This window comes from Drosophila willistoni, assembly GCF_018902025.1.
Source record: "Drosophila willistoni isolate 14030-0811.24 chromosome XR unlocalized genomic scaffold, UCI_dwil_1.1 Seg106, whole genome shotgun sequence".
In the NCBI taxonomy this organism is placed as follows: Eukaryota; Metazoa; Arthropoda; class Insecta; order Diptera; family Drosophilidae; genus Drosophila; species Drosophila willistoni.
In genome coordinates this window covers 1,411,963-1,427,580 of record NW_025814055.1, presented here as the reverse complement: position 1 = coordinate 1,427,580, position 15,618 = coordinate 1,411,963, and the positions used below count along the sequence as shown (strand labels likewise).

The 15,618-nt window shown below is 37.6% G+C and overlaps 1 protein-coding gene across 3 annotated transcripts; it reads left to right on the top strand.

Annotated features, from left to right (window-relative positions):
* The first annotated feature begins 3,659 nt into the window (after window positions 1-3,659).
* LOC6651922 lies at window positions 3,660-8,945 on the top strand. Of its 3 annotated transcripts, none has more exons than XM_047011782.1 (6): window positions 3,660-3,680; window positions 4,264-4,378; window positions 5,110-5,425; window positions 5,481-5,718; window positions 5,776-5,935; window positions 6,023-8,945. In XM_047011782.1, exons 2-6 carry the CDS (start codon window positions 4,292-4,294, stop codon window positions 8,579-8,581), a joined length of 3,360 nt encoding a protein of 1,119 aa, XP_046867738.1. In that variant the 5' UTR covers window positions 3,660-3,680; window positions 4,264-4,291; the 3' UTR covers window positions 8,582-8,945. The 3 variants fall into 3 exon arrangements, with proteins under 3 accessions (XP_046867738.1, XP_002074372.2, XP_046867737.1); XM_002074336.4 differs by lacking the exon at window positions 3,660-3,680 and adding an exon at window positions 3,922-4,017; XM_047011781.1 differs by lacking the exon at window positions 3,660-3,680 and adding an exon at window positions 3,937-3,978.
* Window positions 8,946-15,618: the final 6,673 nt, after the last annotated feature.

Below are 15,618 nucleotides of genomic sequence, written 5' to 3'. Positions count from 1 at the left end.
AAATTACTGCTGACGAAGCTGACGAACTAGATAGTATTTTAAGTATTCTGTATGTAAATGTAATTATAATTGTTTAAGATCATGTTCCTTATTAATTTAAGAGTTATGAATTTCGATTTTTATTTTTGTATATCTTAATTTGTTAAAAATTAAAATAATGGGCTTATCAATTTTTTAAAAAATTGTAGCAATTTTTGGCAACTTTTCTTCCCAAATCTAGCAATTTTAGCTTAATAGATTCTGGCAGCTCTGTTGTACAATGAGCGAGAAGGTATCATTCTGTCCCTTTTTTTTTTTTGCGTCTGTATGTGTGTGTGTGTGTGTGTGCGCTCAGCTGCTCTGGTGAGTTCGAGCAAAGGCGGCTGGCAGCGTTGTACAGCGGGGCCTCTGCTCGGATAACGTTGCAAAAATCAATTTTTTATAATCGAGTTTCGCAAAAATAATGTATGCAATACTTCACATATTTGTACATGAGTGTATACTTTACAGATTATGAATCCAAAAAAATTTTAAAATCGGTTGAGATTTATGGGTGCTAGAGGTGTTCTTTATTAATTTTAATAATTACTAAAATTGTGCTTGAAGCGTAAAAAATTAAAACTTTTGAACTTTGGTGAAATATAACAAGGATCAACTAGTATTGACGCAAAAACGGCCTTTGCTTGATTTTTTGAAAGGTGTTTTTGTACAATAATTTATTAAACATAAGAAAAAAAAACATTTTCAGCAATTGCTTAAATGGAACTCATTAAAAAAATAATAAAAGTTTAGTTGAACAGTACTTTATACCATTAATATTTCGATAGAAGAGGAATAATATCCAAATGTTGGAGAAAATGTAGATCGTTTTTAAAACTTTGAAAAGACATTTCTGTGAGACCCTACAATTGGCTTTGGGTAAGTTTCAGGTCATTATAGAGATCTGTGACATCTCTGATAGAGAGGGATTCATAAACTTGAAAGGGTATTAAAACATCTAGCCCGGCCATCAGGTTTTTCATTGCATTGGTATGACAATGTATTTATATCATACAATAGATTTGCTGATTTCTGGCTTGGATGAATAATTCAGCTTCCCGATTTAGTATTCACTATACAATCTGTAAGTTGAATCTTTCATTTTTTTCGCATTGTTGAGACAAATATTCGAATTTTCGCTTTTTCAGCGGTTTTATTTATACATTTTAAAAATAAACTTTCCATTTCGCTGCTTTCTGATAACCGAATTGTTGACATTTACATCACTATCGGCTTTCTTTGGCCTTCTACTTTGGTACATTTTGTTAATTTAGTTAAAAATATAAATAGCTCTTTCAAATGAATGAAATGGACTGAATTCAATGAAAAACTCCCGTTAGATACAAACTCGTAAATACATATGTATGTACATAATAGAAATTTTAACAGAAATCACTCAGATTTTCATATTTAATGTATTTTACATTTTGTTGAATTTCACCACTGGGAAATTGGTTTAAGAAGAGAAATTAATTAATTTTTGAATAAACTAATAAACTAGCCCTTACAAAAATGCTATATGTATTAATTTTGGTCTGAGGTGTGCAAAGTATAGAAGAAAACATTTTGCACAACATAAATTATATATGTATGTACATATGTACATATGTACATTTGTCCGATATCATCTTCTCGACTTAACACAATTATTTCTAAAGGTATAAATAAACATAATCAAAAAACAGAATCGAAGTTTTTCATTTAGAAAAAAAATAAGAGCCAAACAACACCGGATGACTTCTTTTGCGCCACCTTGTATATCCATATACGCCACTGTTTGTGGGCCGTTCTTTTGCGCAAAACAAAGTGTACATATATGTATGTATGTATGTACATATGTACATACATATATAAAATATCAAAGAAGCTAACTTCGGCTGTACCGAAGTTAATATAGCCTTACAGTCCTTGGCCATAATATTTTTATATGTTCCAAACTCTTTTTCTGTAACTCAATTCATCAATACATAAACAAAACATTCCAAATATCATTTCCATTTGCAGAGGGTATTATAAAATTGGTCAGATGTTTGTAACGCACAGAAGGATACGTTTCCGACCACATAAAGTATATATATTCTTGATCAGCATGAGAAGCTGAGTTGATATAGCCATGTCCGTCTATGCGTATGTGTTTTACTCAGCCATCTTAAGAGCTATCAGGCTGGTACTTTTTATTATCGTGAGCAGATCAAGTATGAAACTTATCACTATATCATATATGTAGCTCTAGAAGAAACATTTTCATAAAAATTGGAGTATCGCTATGAAATTTACATATGTGATAATATTGGATATAAAACCCCAGATCCCAAAATTTGAATGTGATCGTGCTCTGCTCCCAGCTCTGCCGGCAGCGCTGTTTGCTGTCGACTACGTAGTAGACGTACGTCTTTCGTCATCAGCATAGTACATGCATACACACACAGACGCAACGCTACATAAACTGTATGTGTATGCGTGCGTTGCTTTGCTTTGGAAATGGGGACCCTGCAGTACGCGTCTGCGGAGACTCTCCGTCGAGTTTGCGGGGACATGTCCGCTGTCTTGGGGGACATAGCGGCGACACGCTCATTTGAGTTGCGGCGACATTTAACATTAGATGGCCTAGCAATAAGGACAATCGGGACAACTGAGCGACAAAGTCGACGGTATGTCCGCGGATGGTTTAATTCTGCCGTCGTCGGTATAGTCGACGATGCGGCGACATTGTCGACCGGGGACATTTGGTACTGGAGGGGAAGAAGAGGAACAAATTGTAGTATAAAGAGTAAAATTGTTTTGTTTGTATATTGATGAATTAAGTTGCAGAAAACAAATTTTGAACATGTAAAATTATTATTGCCAAGGACTGCAAGGGTATGTAAACTTCGGCATAGCCGATGTTAGCTTCTTTGATATTTTTTCTTCTTCTTCCCCATCCCCTTTTACAAGCAAGCCGCGTTTGGCATGCATACACATACATTTTATGTAGCGTTGCGTCTGTGTGTATGCGTGTGCTCTGCTGATTCGAGCAATGACGTAGTACGCCTCTGGCAGAGCTGCCAGCTGCGTTTGAGCAGACCCGATTTATATTGACTGTCACTTGTGTTCTATTTATCCGATCTGATCTGATATTTGGGGATCTGATGTTTCTGCGTTACAAACATCTGATCAATTTTATAATTCCCTATGCTTCCCTATAAAGATATCATGAACCGAATTAAATTTAAAGCATTGTTTACTGGCAAATTTTCAAATAGTCTCTTTTCTTTCATAAAAGGATAAGAAGGAGCTGCTTTGATTTGATAGTAAAAATGAAATGTCCCATTTTATTATACTTCCCTTTTGTTTTCTTGAGTAATATCACGCTCATTATTTTTTTTTTTAATTTTCTATTTGTTTCACATTAAAATGTATACATTTTTATTTACATTGATATTTTAAAATTAAAATTTATGAAATATTTGAGAACTTCAAAGTAAAACTTTTACTTTTGACAGCTGTCAAGTGCTAAAAGATCTTATAATTTGTATTTACTATGCGTTTGTATGTATGTATGTATGTATATATAGTATTGTAGCTACCTATCGCTGACTTTACCTCGGCTTCATAACTTCTTTGAGGTTTCTCTGTGTGATTCTATTTCTTCCGCTCTCTCTCACAGGTTGACCCGTAACGATGTAAGTGTGTATACACAAATATGACGGTCCCGCGAGCAATAACCCCCGACGAGCCATTCCAGCCAAAGAACTGGTTTCTTCTGAGTCGTTAAATCCACTCGCATTGTACAAGCTGTCGTATTGGTTATTTCCCAAGCTCTAGACATTACTGAGTGCAAGATAGAAGTGAAAAGTCCAAAATTGTTTGGCTCGTCAAGCAAGCTTATAAACGTTTCTAATTAAATTTGTTTTTGGAAAGGCTTTCGTTTTTACATGTGGTCATCGGTGACATTTTCACTCTACCCCAAATGTGAATGAGGTTAACAAATTCCACAATTCTGACATCCACATTGTACTAGTAAAAATAATTGAAACATACATAAATCTTCTTCCTTTTTTTTTTTTGCGTTTGTGTGAAAAGTGAGAACATTGGTTTTGGAAGTATCGAAAATCATCTACTAAACAGGACTAGCAGGTTTTTGTTTATGGACTTGCTGAGATTCCAGAGATTGACACCAATGAGAGTTTAAAGTCTATTAAAAAAAAAAACTTTTTAGTCTTTTTAAACGAAAGTGTTTTCTTGCATATGTTTGTTCAATTTCAGAACATTTTAGATCGCTAAAGTCAAAAAGATGGATACAGTCTATGGAACAAAGAAATACTTTCAAAGTTTATCTGGCGTGGCTGATATATATCGAACGCAGACATGTCGGCAGATGGTAAGTTATTCAAACTAATGCTATAATGAAATAAACAATTTGTACATACCTTGTGACATTTTAAATCAACACAATTTGAGATTCTCTTAGTAATCAACTGTTGCAAATTTGATTTGATTTGTGTCGACTTTCCAATAACTGCACGTATTTAGATATACATACATTAGATATACATTATTGCTAACTTAAACAAAGAGTTAAGAAAGAGGCAAAAGCACAATCGAAAGGTGAATGACTTTTTTGCTAGAATAGCTAAGAGAATCTAATTGTACAAATCAACGCAACACAAAGTAAACGAGCAAGTCGGGACATCGGCTTAAAGATACCCAGTACGATGTAAAAGTCAAACTTGAAATGCGTAGAACTTAAGTAAAACGATTAACATATGTCATGTTTTATTATTCATCGCCACTTTGCTATGGGTTACTTATAAAAAGGGGAGAAGAAGAACACAATTTCGAAACTAAGATTAAGAAATAACAATCCTAACCTACATGATATTATATGATCAATGAAAAAAAATGTAAATATGATTCGTTGTTCATATTATTTTCCTAATGGCTAATGGCTTCTTGACTCTTTACTTAAAAAAGAAAGTTGCTACTGCGCTAGATGGGCTTAAAAAAATTGTCAATAATGATATAATTTGCAACCATTTGACAAGGGAGCGCATTGACATGCTTTAGAAACAGAGTTACCAATACCAATGTCTCAATTTTTTTTGATTTCAGAGTGCGGACTGCACATACCAAAACACTTTGGGTAGACGGTCTCAGCTGGGTGCATACTATCATATGAACAAACAGCCAACTCATACAAATGATCATAGTCTTAACGGTCAATATGGCTACAATACATGGGGAATTTGGAGAGATGGTCGAAATATAGCTCCATCTGCATTTTCAACAAAAAGTCACACGCAATGTCAAAAAAACCGGTCATTTTCTATTATTCTGACTACTGCGGCGTTTATAGTTCTTTTAGCAGTAATTTCAATAGCTGGATTAGCCTTCTATTTTAGTTCAATTAAGGCAACGCTTGAAGATCGTAAGTAGTGCATGTAAATAGATTTAAGCGCAAACTAAGCCATTTTAATTCACAGCAATATTGGGTTTCAATGGATCCTTTCGAATTTCCAAAGGCGATTTATATTCGACAGGACTTAAATATAATCATACTACCACGTATAAACAGAAAATTGAATTTTACAAACGATTTGTAGAACGGGCTTTGACAGATAACGGTCTACAATCGCTTAAAACAGATGTCTGGGGTTTCGGCGATGGTCCCCTGATCAAGGTTTTCTTTCGTGTTTTTTTGGATGTACGCAAATTGCCAGAGTAGGTTGCTCAGTTTTTTTTGACAAAATCAGTCACTCAAAACTTATTTAATTGTAGGAACATTCTGAGTGTTGAAGAATATATCAAGGAGTCACTATTTTTGGAAACCTCGGCTGGTAAGTCATTATATCGATCGCTCCGTCTAGACACTGAATCGGTGGAGATCAAGCGTATTATGGACGAGCAAATTGTGCAATTTGCAATTTTAAGGGAGGCTGTAAGTAAAATTGAAGCTTAGCATATGTACAATGTACATATATCTTATTCCACTGATGAATATGATATGCATTTTTTCCTTTTGTAGCAAGCTGTGCCCACTAGTCAAACCCAGCTGGAAAAGCATCTGATGAAAAAGGGGTCCGCTGGACACACTTTAGAAAGTAAGCTAAATTTGGGCGTTAGCACGCTCAAACCTCGACATCCGAATACCCCATTGGGAACACGTTCGTCTTACGAGGAGCCGGATATCGACGTAGATAATGCGCCGGTTATTCAAGGTTCATTTGAAGGTTCCTTTGAAATTACCAAGACAGATGCAGATATTGCACGGAAGAAAGCTGCTCCTACAAAGGAATATCAAAGCAGTAGTCTGCCTCCCAAAACGATTGCAGTAACGCCTTACTCCCTACGAGTGAACCCCAAGAAGCCAAGTGTTGAAAAGTTAACCACAGTGCTGTCACAGCCACCAGTCACTAATGGGCCTTTTAGTACAGTTAAACCCACTACTCAATTACCTACAACAATTAAGACTACCAAAACCACAACCACTAAGGCACCAAGCATACAGTCACCGTCAACTATACCGACAACCACCACAACAACTAAGAGGACAACAAGTGCAACTTCGACTACCAAGGCAGTGCCAATGACCACTACAATCAACGCGCTTAAATTTTCTGGCCTGACACAATCCATTCCCCCCTCCACAATTGTGGTACCGAAACTTGACGCGAACCTTTTTACGACATTCCCTATATTAGATACTCAGCCTTGGCGCCCTATGCATCGTGAGGTGCCGGAACTCCTACCAGGACCACCTCCTGCCTTTCCAACAAAGACGCTTCCTTCAGTTGACGGGGCTCCAGCTACTTCAACTATATCTTATATGCCTCAAAAACGGATTGATGAACTAGAGCTACCATTTATCGGAGATAATCCGATTCCGCCTGTAGCTGCTATGCCACCGGTAATTAAAGATTCGTATCTGGGACTCCGACATACTGCTTTGCGTAAACCAGCCCTAAAATTTGAGAAATCCAGCGAGGGTCAGGATAAGGATCACGACTTGCTTTTCTACCACAATTTTGCTAATCCGATTTTCATGCCGGGTACCGATAATTTTGAACGGTTGGGTGGAGCGTTAGTCGAACCACATCCATTACCGGTGCCCCTAATAGATGATGTAATTATTCCGCCATTCAAACCTATAATTCCTACTCTTTCGTCTGGGGGTGAGTCTCCATTCGATACTGACGGTAGCGATGGGAAGTTCGAGCACCTTGGTGGGGGAGTAATAGCCAAAAAGCAAGAAAAAGAGGAGATTTCAAGCAAACCCGATACGAACACAACTGTCCAAATCGTCCCAAGCACAATATCTGATTTTACCACACCGAATATAATTGAGACAAGAACAACAAATCCCGTCATATCTTCCGAAAATCCAACTGATAATTCTGCGCTTGCCGATACCATTGGCGAATTTTTCATGGAGCTGTTAAATCTTCCTAAAGAGGAGAATACGACCACGTCTCTTAATTCTAAATTGGATACTTACAAATCACATACTGAGCTGGAGAAAGACAATGTAGAACTGCCAGAACCTCTGTCTCACAATTTGACTCTGTCCAAACCAAACTTTATGAACCTTAAAGAGATTATACTACAACGTCATACGCCATCAACAATTTACTCTAACAACACGTCTAACATCACCACTTCAACCCCATCCACCACTACTACTGCTAAAGAGCCAAAAATAAAAGTAAACACGAGGTTGGGAATTCAAACGCGTCCCAGCAGTGATCGCCCCACCATGCTGGATGACTCCGTTCTCTTTCCCTCGCATTCAAAATGGGAGTTCGTCAACAGTTCATCTAGCCAAAATTTTGAATACAATGGTAACATGAAGCGCGTCTTTAACAAGACCCTGCAGGCCTGGGTCTCCATGTCCGAAGACATTGATAAAATAGAAAATTTCACACTAAACGACATCAAAACACGTATTAACAATGCCAGTAATATCCAAGACATATCGCTTATCTTTGACAATCTGGCCTCAAAAATGGGTATAACTCCAAGCGTTCCTACCAAAATTCCGCCTTTTTCACAGAATAAATTGAGGCATCCACAGAAGAATGAAAAGAAATCTACACCAACTAGTATAACATCGACTGACCCGACTATGCATGATTCGAGTATAAGGGGACATGTCGAGTTACCCCCTCAATCGCGACAACCGTTCATCAAGCCTATGTCCAGTTTTATAAACGATGAATCCGGTGAAGTGCCTGGAGCCGCCATTCCAATTGTAGGTGAGGCGGAAATAGAAGTAGTGGACCCATTGAAATACGAAGAAATGTTACAAATTTCACAATTCGTCGAATCAAGCTCCACCGAGAACAGCGCACATCGGTTGGTAACACTTCTTCCCGTTCGATCTAATTCGGGAATTCGAACCTACAATAATTACAAACCGTCCACCGAAGACTCAACGTCCGAAAATCAAAGCGAACTGCCACCATTTTTAAGCAAAACAAAGACTAACCTACGGCGCAAGGGTAACGTCAGTCAGAGTCGTAGGTATGCTCAGCCCCCGTCTGAGTCTGTCTTAAAAATGGGCATTAATGTAGCGCCGAATAAATAAATTTTAGTAAGAGGAATTAACTTTTTAGCTTAAACGATAAGACTATAACAATACAACCCATGAGTTATTTACGCATATCGAATAGTTTAGTTAATGGCTAGCAAATTATACCATAAAACGATAACTTGTTCGAAAATTGTTCACCTTATATTTTTCAACATAGCATTAGGAACAATTTTGGAATGACAATTTTTTATACATAAAACTCAGTATTTAAGCTATTTTATTCTCTTAACCTTATTCTTCTCCAATAATTATGTACATGATATATGATACTAAAAGCAAAGTTACTTATTTATATATATGTATGTACGTAACTAAAGATGCGTTGTTTATAACTTGGAAATAAAATTGACTAAACAAAGGATATCCTCAAACCAGAAATCTCTATTTGACAGTCCGACTTTTCCTCATTTGGATAATAATGTTCTTCTATCAAAATATGAACGGAACCACAGGGCCGAGGCTAACTACGACCGCGTCAAAGTTTGTATACCTTTGCAAGTTTTTTGTTACTCTTTCCTTACCTAAAGCCGCTAAAGTGGAAAAACGTTTTAAAGTCTAATGTTTGCGAAAGATAGGCCTACAATCTTTGCATAGGAAATAACGAAGTTATTGATCAAACCACTGTTTTCCAGGGATCGTTTCTATGGGAGCTATATGGTATAGTCGCCCGATCTTGATGAAATTTGGCACAGTAATTAACAGATGTATAAAAATGACAAAAGTTTAATTTGTAAGCAATTGCTACAAAAGTAACGAAGTTATTGACAAAATTCACTGTTTTCGACCGATCGTTTCTATGGAAACTATATGATATAGTCACCCGATCTTAATTAAATTTGGCAGAGTCGTTTATAGGTGTAATAAACCTAAATTTCACGACAATGAAGTTATTGAGAAAAGTCACTGTTCGTGACTTGGACGTTTGTATGGAAGCTATTTGATATAGTGGTCCAATCCGGCTGAATCCGATAATATACTATCTCTGCAGTATATACAAGCCTTGATGCAAAACCTCAACCCTGTAGCTTTAACGGTCTAGGGTATAAGGAACATATAACAGAAGACAAAAGTGATAAATGGCTTCTTTAGTTCTTTAACGCCTTATTGAAAAAATCAAATTCACCATCTGCCCACTGGTCTTCAAACCAAAAAGAAATATTCACGTTGAAGTTCTATTATACCATACACCCATAGGGTGAAATGGTATATATGTATGTATGTATATTAAAGTCGCCATAATGTATGTAAAGACGAGATGGGCACACTGATCTCAGATGACCCCTTTGATGAGGCGTGTAGCAGCTGAGAGTGAGAGGCATCTACGCGAGAGAGTAGAGAGTCGAAGGGTAGACGTCGTCGAGAACGGGCAAGAAATAAACATGTTACGAGAGCGTTCGGCAGTTGTAAAATTAATTATTATTCTCAAAGAAATATATGTAATATAATTTAAACCAGAGGAACGGGGCTAACTTTGACCGCGTCAAAGTTTGCATACCCTTGCAAGTTTTTTGTGTAAAAGGTCTAATGCTTGCGAAAGAACGTCTTAGGAGATAACGAAGTTATTGATCAAAATCACTGTTCACCACCGATTGTTCCTATGGGAGCTATATGATATAGTCGCGCGATCTTAATCAAATTCGGCACAGTCATTTACAGATATATAAAATTAACAAATGTTTAATTTGAAAGCAATCGCGTCAAAAGTAACGAAGTTATTGACAAAAGTCACGTTTTCGACCGATCGTTCCTATGGGAGCTATATGATATAGTAACCCGATCTTGATCAAATTTGGCACAGACGTAATAAACTCCAAAATATTAAATTTCACGACAATAGCTCTGAAAATTACGAAGTTATTGAGAAAAGTCACTGTTTGTGACATTGCGGTTTGTATGGGAGCTATATGATATAGTGGTCCGATCCGTCTGAATCCGAGATATACAATGCCTGCAGTATATACAAGCCTACATGCAAAATTTCAACTCTGTAGCTCTTACGGTCTAGGAGGAGTTTGCGTTGATCCAGACGGACGGACGGACGGACGGACATGGCTATATGAACTCGTCTCGTCATGCTGATCAAGAATATATATACTTTATATAGACGGAGATGCTTCCTTCTATGCGTTGCACACTTTTGACCAAAATTAATATACCCTTTTTGCAAGGGTATAAACATTTGAGTTAACATTATGTACAATAAACTATCATAAATATAATGTTAACCTCACATTTGGGGGCTCGCCGGTTTTGTGTGTGTTAGTGGATGTAAAATGTGGAGAAAGTTCTTAGAAAAATGTAAATGTGGTTATGCTGGAATTTAAAAAAACAATAAAGTTGTAAAGTTGCGGTGGATTTTGTAAAATATGTACAGTTGTGAAAATTCCAGTAGTGCGCGGTAGCTTTTTTAAGAAATCGTTCTCGAACAGTCGGTCAGTCGGCGCCACGAAGTCGCGAAAAACCGAAATGTCGCCACTATTGCGCACACCAGCGAAGTCGAAAAACGAAAAGAAGATAGTTGAAAAAATGACCGTGAACGAAACGTTTGGTTTAGTGGAAGAAGAAAAATCGATAAAAAAAAAAGAAGTGAAAGAAGTTTGTGACGTAGAAAAAAGTGATCCCAGAGATCTAGATATAAAGATGCAACAGTTAATCAGAAGTAAAGAACTGTTCTCTAAAATACTTCGGTAAGATTGATTTAAAAGAAAGTTGCTTAAATCTCTGCGGCCTAGGCAGAAGCCAAACAAAAGCAAAAAACTTTTTCGAGATAGGAGTCATCGTAAATAACCTAAAGACGCAGCAAAAATTCTTGGTAGTGGAGAGCAACCCTATGGACTGTTACGTTATTTTGCGATACGACTTCGTGGAGAAGTTTAGAGTATCGATCGATGAGCGTGGATATACATTTGTGAGCCTGGTTGAAGACACCAAATCGAAAGAAGAATATGCTGACAATTGGTACAATGTTTTTGACATCTCATGTAGTTATTTGGCCCCACCGCAATATCAAAAGCAAGTCGAAGCGTTAATACAGGATAGCTATCAGCCGAATGATGCAGAGAAGGTAAATTGCCCTATTGAGTTAAAAATTGTACCAGATGGCGCAATAATCCCATTTAGGCAGTCACCCAGTCGTTTGTCAGCACCAGAAGCTAAAGCGGTTAAAAATCATGTTGATGAGTGGGAAGAAAACGGAATAGTGCGAAAATCCACTTCGAATGTTGCTAGCAAAGTTGTAGTTGTAAAGAAGAAAGACAATACTTTGCGGATTTGTGTAGACTACAGGAAGCTAAATAGCATGGCCTTGGAAGACTGCTTTCCAGTTTCTTTAATGGATGAAGTGCTTGAGAGATTGCAGGCAGCAAGCTTTTATACGATTATGGACTTAGAAAATGGATTCTTCCATGTTCCCATAGAGGAATCTAGCAAATCATATACAGCGCAATTTGGATTTCGTAATTCTTCTGCTTCATTCGTTCGTTAACCACATATTTCAGGATCTGATTAACAAGAATATAATGCAATTATATATGGATGACATTATAGTATATGCTAAGTCAGCAAACGAGTGTCTAAACAAAACCAAATTGGTATTAGAAACTGCAGCAAAGTATGATTTGAAAATAAAATGGCGAAAATGTAGTTTTTTCCAAAAACGCATAAGCTTTCTAGGTCACGAAATTGAAGATGAAAAGATTTGGTCCGGTAAAGATAAGACGATGGCGATCAGACAATACCAACAAATGTCAAATCGATTCAGGCATTTCTTGGTTTAACCTGATTCTTTAGAAAGTTTATTCCTCAGTATGGGCAGATAGCACGACCCCTTACCAAGTTGCTGAAAAAAGATGTCAAGTTTATTATGGGTCCAAGCGAGCTTCAGACGTTGCAGCAATTGAAGACGGCGATAATAAGTGAACCAGTGCTAACCCTCTATTCTCGCGAGGCACCAACCGAGTTGCACACGGATGCTTCAAAAGACGGTTTTGGAGCGGTACTACTTCAGCTATTTGACAACAATTTGCATCCGATGTATTTTTGGAGTAAGAAAGCATCTGAAGCAGATTCGAAAAGGCATAGCTACATTCTTCTTGAACGCAAGGCAGCATATATGGCGTTAAAAAATTTCGACATTATTCGCTAGGGATCCCGGTGAAATTGGTGACAGGCTGCATTGCATTTAAGCAAACTACGACAAAGCTGGACATCCCAAGGGAAGTTGCGCAATGGACATTGTATCTACAAGATTTCAATTTGAACGTGGAGCACCGATCAGCAGTTAAGATGCAGCACGTGGACTGTTTAAGCCGTTACCCGCAGTCGTGCTTAGTAGTAAAAAGTAAAGTAAAAGTAAGTAAAGCAGCAACCATATAATAACTTCAACGTGAAAGGTGGTTTGCTATTCAAAGAAGTTGAAGGTAATGGAACGCAAGATAATACAACGATCGCACGAGTTTGGAGTAAGAAAGCATCTGAAGCAGATTCGAAAAGGCATAGCTACATTCTTCTTGAACGCAAGGCAGCATATATGGCGTTAAAAAATTTCGACATTATTCGCTAGGGATCCCGGTGAAATTGGTGACAGGCTGCATTGCATTTAAGCAAACTACGACAAAGCTGGACATCCCAAGGGAAGTTGCGCAATGGACATTGTATCTACAAGATTTCAATTTGAACGTGGAGCACCGATCAGCAGTTAAGATGCAGCATGTGGACTGTTTAAGCCGTTACCCGCAGTCGTGCTTAGTAGTAAAAAGTAAAGTAAAAGTAAGTAAAGCAGCAACCATATAATAACTTCAACGTAATGGAACGCAAGATAATACAACGATCGCACGAGGTTGGACATTTTTCGACGCGTAAGACAGTGCACGCTATCCAACAACAGTACTGGATACCGCATTTGGAAAGTGAAGTATCAAGATTGATTGCAAACTGCATAAAATGTATAGTTCATAATAAACAGCTGGGTAAAAAAGAAGGAAATTTGCATTGTGTAACCAAAGGAGACACACCGCTGCATAGTTTACATTTGGATCATTTAGGACCTCCAAGCAGTACAAATTCATTTTGGCAATGGTAGATGGTTTTTCGAAATTTGTATGGTCGTTTCCAACGAAGTCCACAGGTCAAGAAGAAGTAATCAAAGAATGGACAGACATTTTTGGATTTCCCGAGAGGATCATAAGTGATAGAGGGGTGGCCTTCACATCAAACGCTTTTAAAGAATACCTTCGATCAAACGATGTAGAGCATGTACTGTCAACCACAGGAGTAGCAAGGGGCAATGGCCAAATCGAACGAGTTAACCGTTGTATCCTGTCTATTATCCGAAAAATATCAGCAGATGAACCCACGAAATGGTATAAAGGGGTTTCGCAAGTCCAGAAGGCTATTAACACAACGATGCATTCATCAACGAAAATGTCACCTTTTGAAGTCCTGTTTGGAACGAGAATGCGTAACCATACAGATGACCGTTTGCTGGATATATTACAGGAGGAACAAGTAGATCAGTTCAACGACGAGCGTCAAAAGCTACGACAAGAGGCTAAGATTAATATAGAGAAGGCGCAGGCGACTTACAAGAGGAATTATGATAAGAACAGGGAAGGCGGAGCTATCTACCAAGTTGGCGATATGGTAGCTATTAAGAGAACGCAGTTTGTAGCGGGCCGTAAATTGGCAAGTCAGTTTTTGGGACCCTATGAAGTAATCAAAGCTAACTGTAATGGCCGGTATGATGTAAAGAAAGCGACCAATGGTGAAGGGCCAATGATGACAACTACGAGCGTGGACTATATGAGACTTTGGCGATATGTGGCTGAGAACGACAAGTTGCTGTCTTCTGAGTCAGAAGACGATTATCAGGAGGGCCGAGTGTAAAGACGAGATGGGCACACTGATCTCAGATTACCCCTATTTTGATGAGGCGTGTAGCAGCTGAGAGTGAGAGGCATCTACGCGAGAGAGTAGAGAGTCGAAGGTAGACGTCGTCGAGAACGGGCAAGAAATAAATAGGTTACGAGAGCATTCGGCAGTTGTGAAATTAATTATTATTCTCAAAGAAATATACCTATGTACTACACCTCAATTTAAAATATTTCAGTTAATATTATGTACAATAAACTATTATAAATATAATGTTAACCTCACATGTATGTAAGAGGCAGAAGGAATCTACTCCGATCCCATAAAGTATATATATTCTTGATCAGGATCGCGCAGAAACTAATTGTTCAAACTTTTTGCCACGCCCCCTTCCGCCCCCGGAATTTACATAAAACTGATTTTCTTAAAAACTATGACAGCTACCGACATTAAATTTGGTATGTAAACTAACTTCATAGACGCGCAAATATTGACTATTTAAACATTTTGACACGCCCACTTCCGCCCCCGAAAATGAAATAAAACTTCTTCTCGAAAACTAACGAAGCTAAGGTCACCAAATTAAAAATGTAGATTTTTTTAGTATACGCGCAGGATTTGTATACTTTAATATTTTGCCACGCCCAATTCCGCCTTCAAAATTTAGAAAAAATCGATTGCCAGCTGCAATTTTTTGACTATCGTAACCAAATTAATCCTATAATCCTATATTTTCTAGAAACATGCAAAATATGCGTATGAACGTATTTTACTACGCGATCCATAAGGCAGAATAGGCTGTTGGCTAGTGGCGGCGCTAGAGTGCTCGTGTGTTTGTAGAGTGACCGAGATAGCATATGGTATGAGGGCATGTTAAAACAATTTAATAAACATACATTTGGTTTTCGAAATTTGAAATATTTGTTTCACCTGGTGTATGGTATACCCAAGTCGGCGAGTCGACTTACTTACTTCATTTTTTCCTGAAAACGATTGATGGGAAACATGGAAATACGAGTGATGAAACCACTTTGAGTAGATTTCCTAAAAAAAAAATTAAGAATGGCATCTTTAATTACAGGTGTTAATTAAAAGATCAATAAAAGGTTGTCTGTTATCGAAATGTTATAACTGGCAAGGAAATGATAAATGGTGAAAAGTTT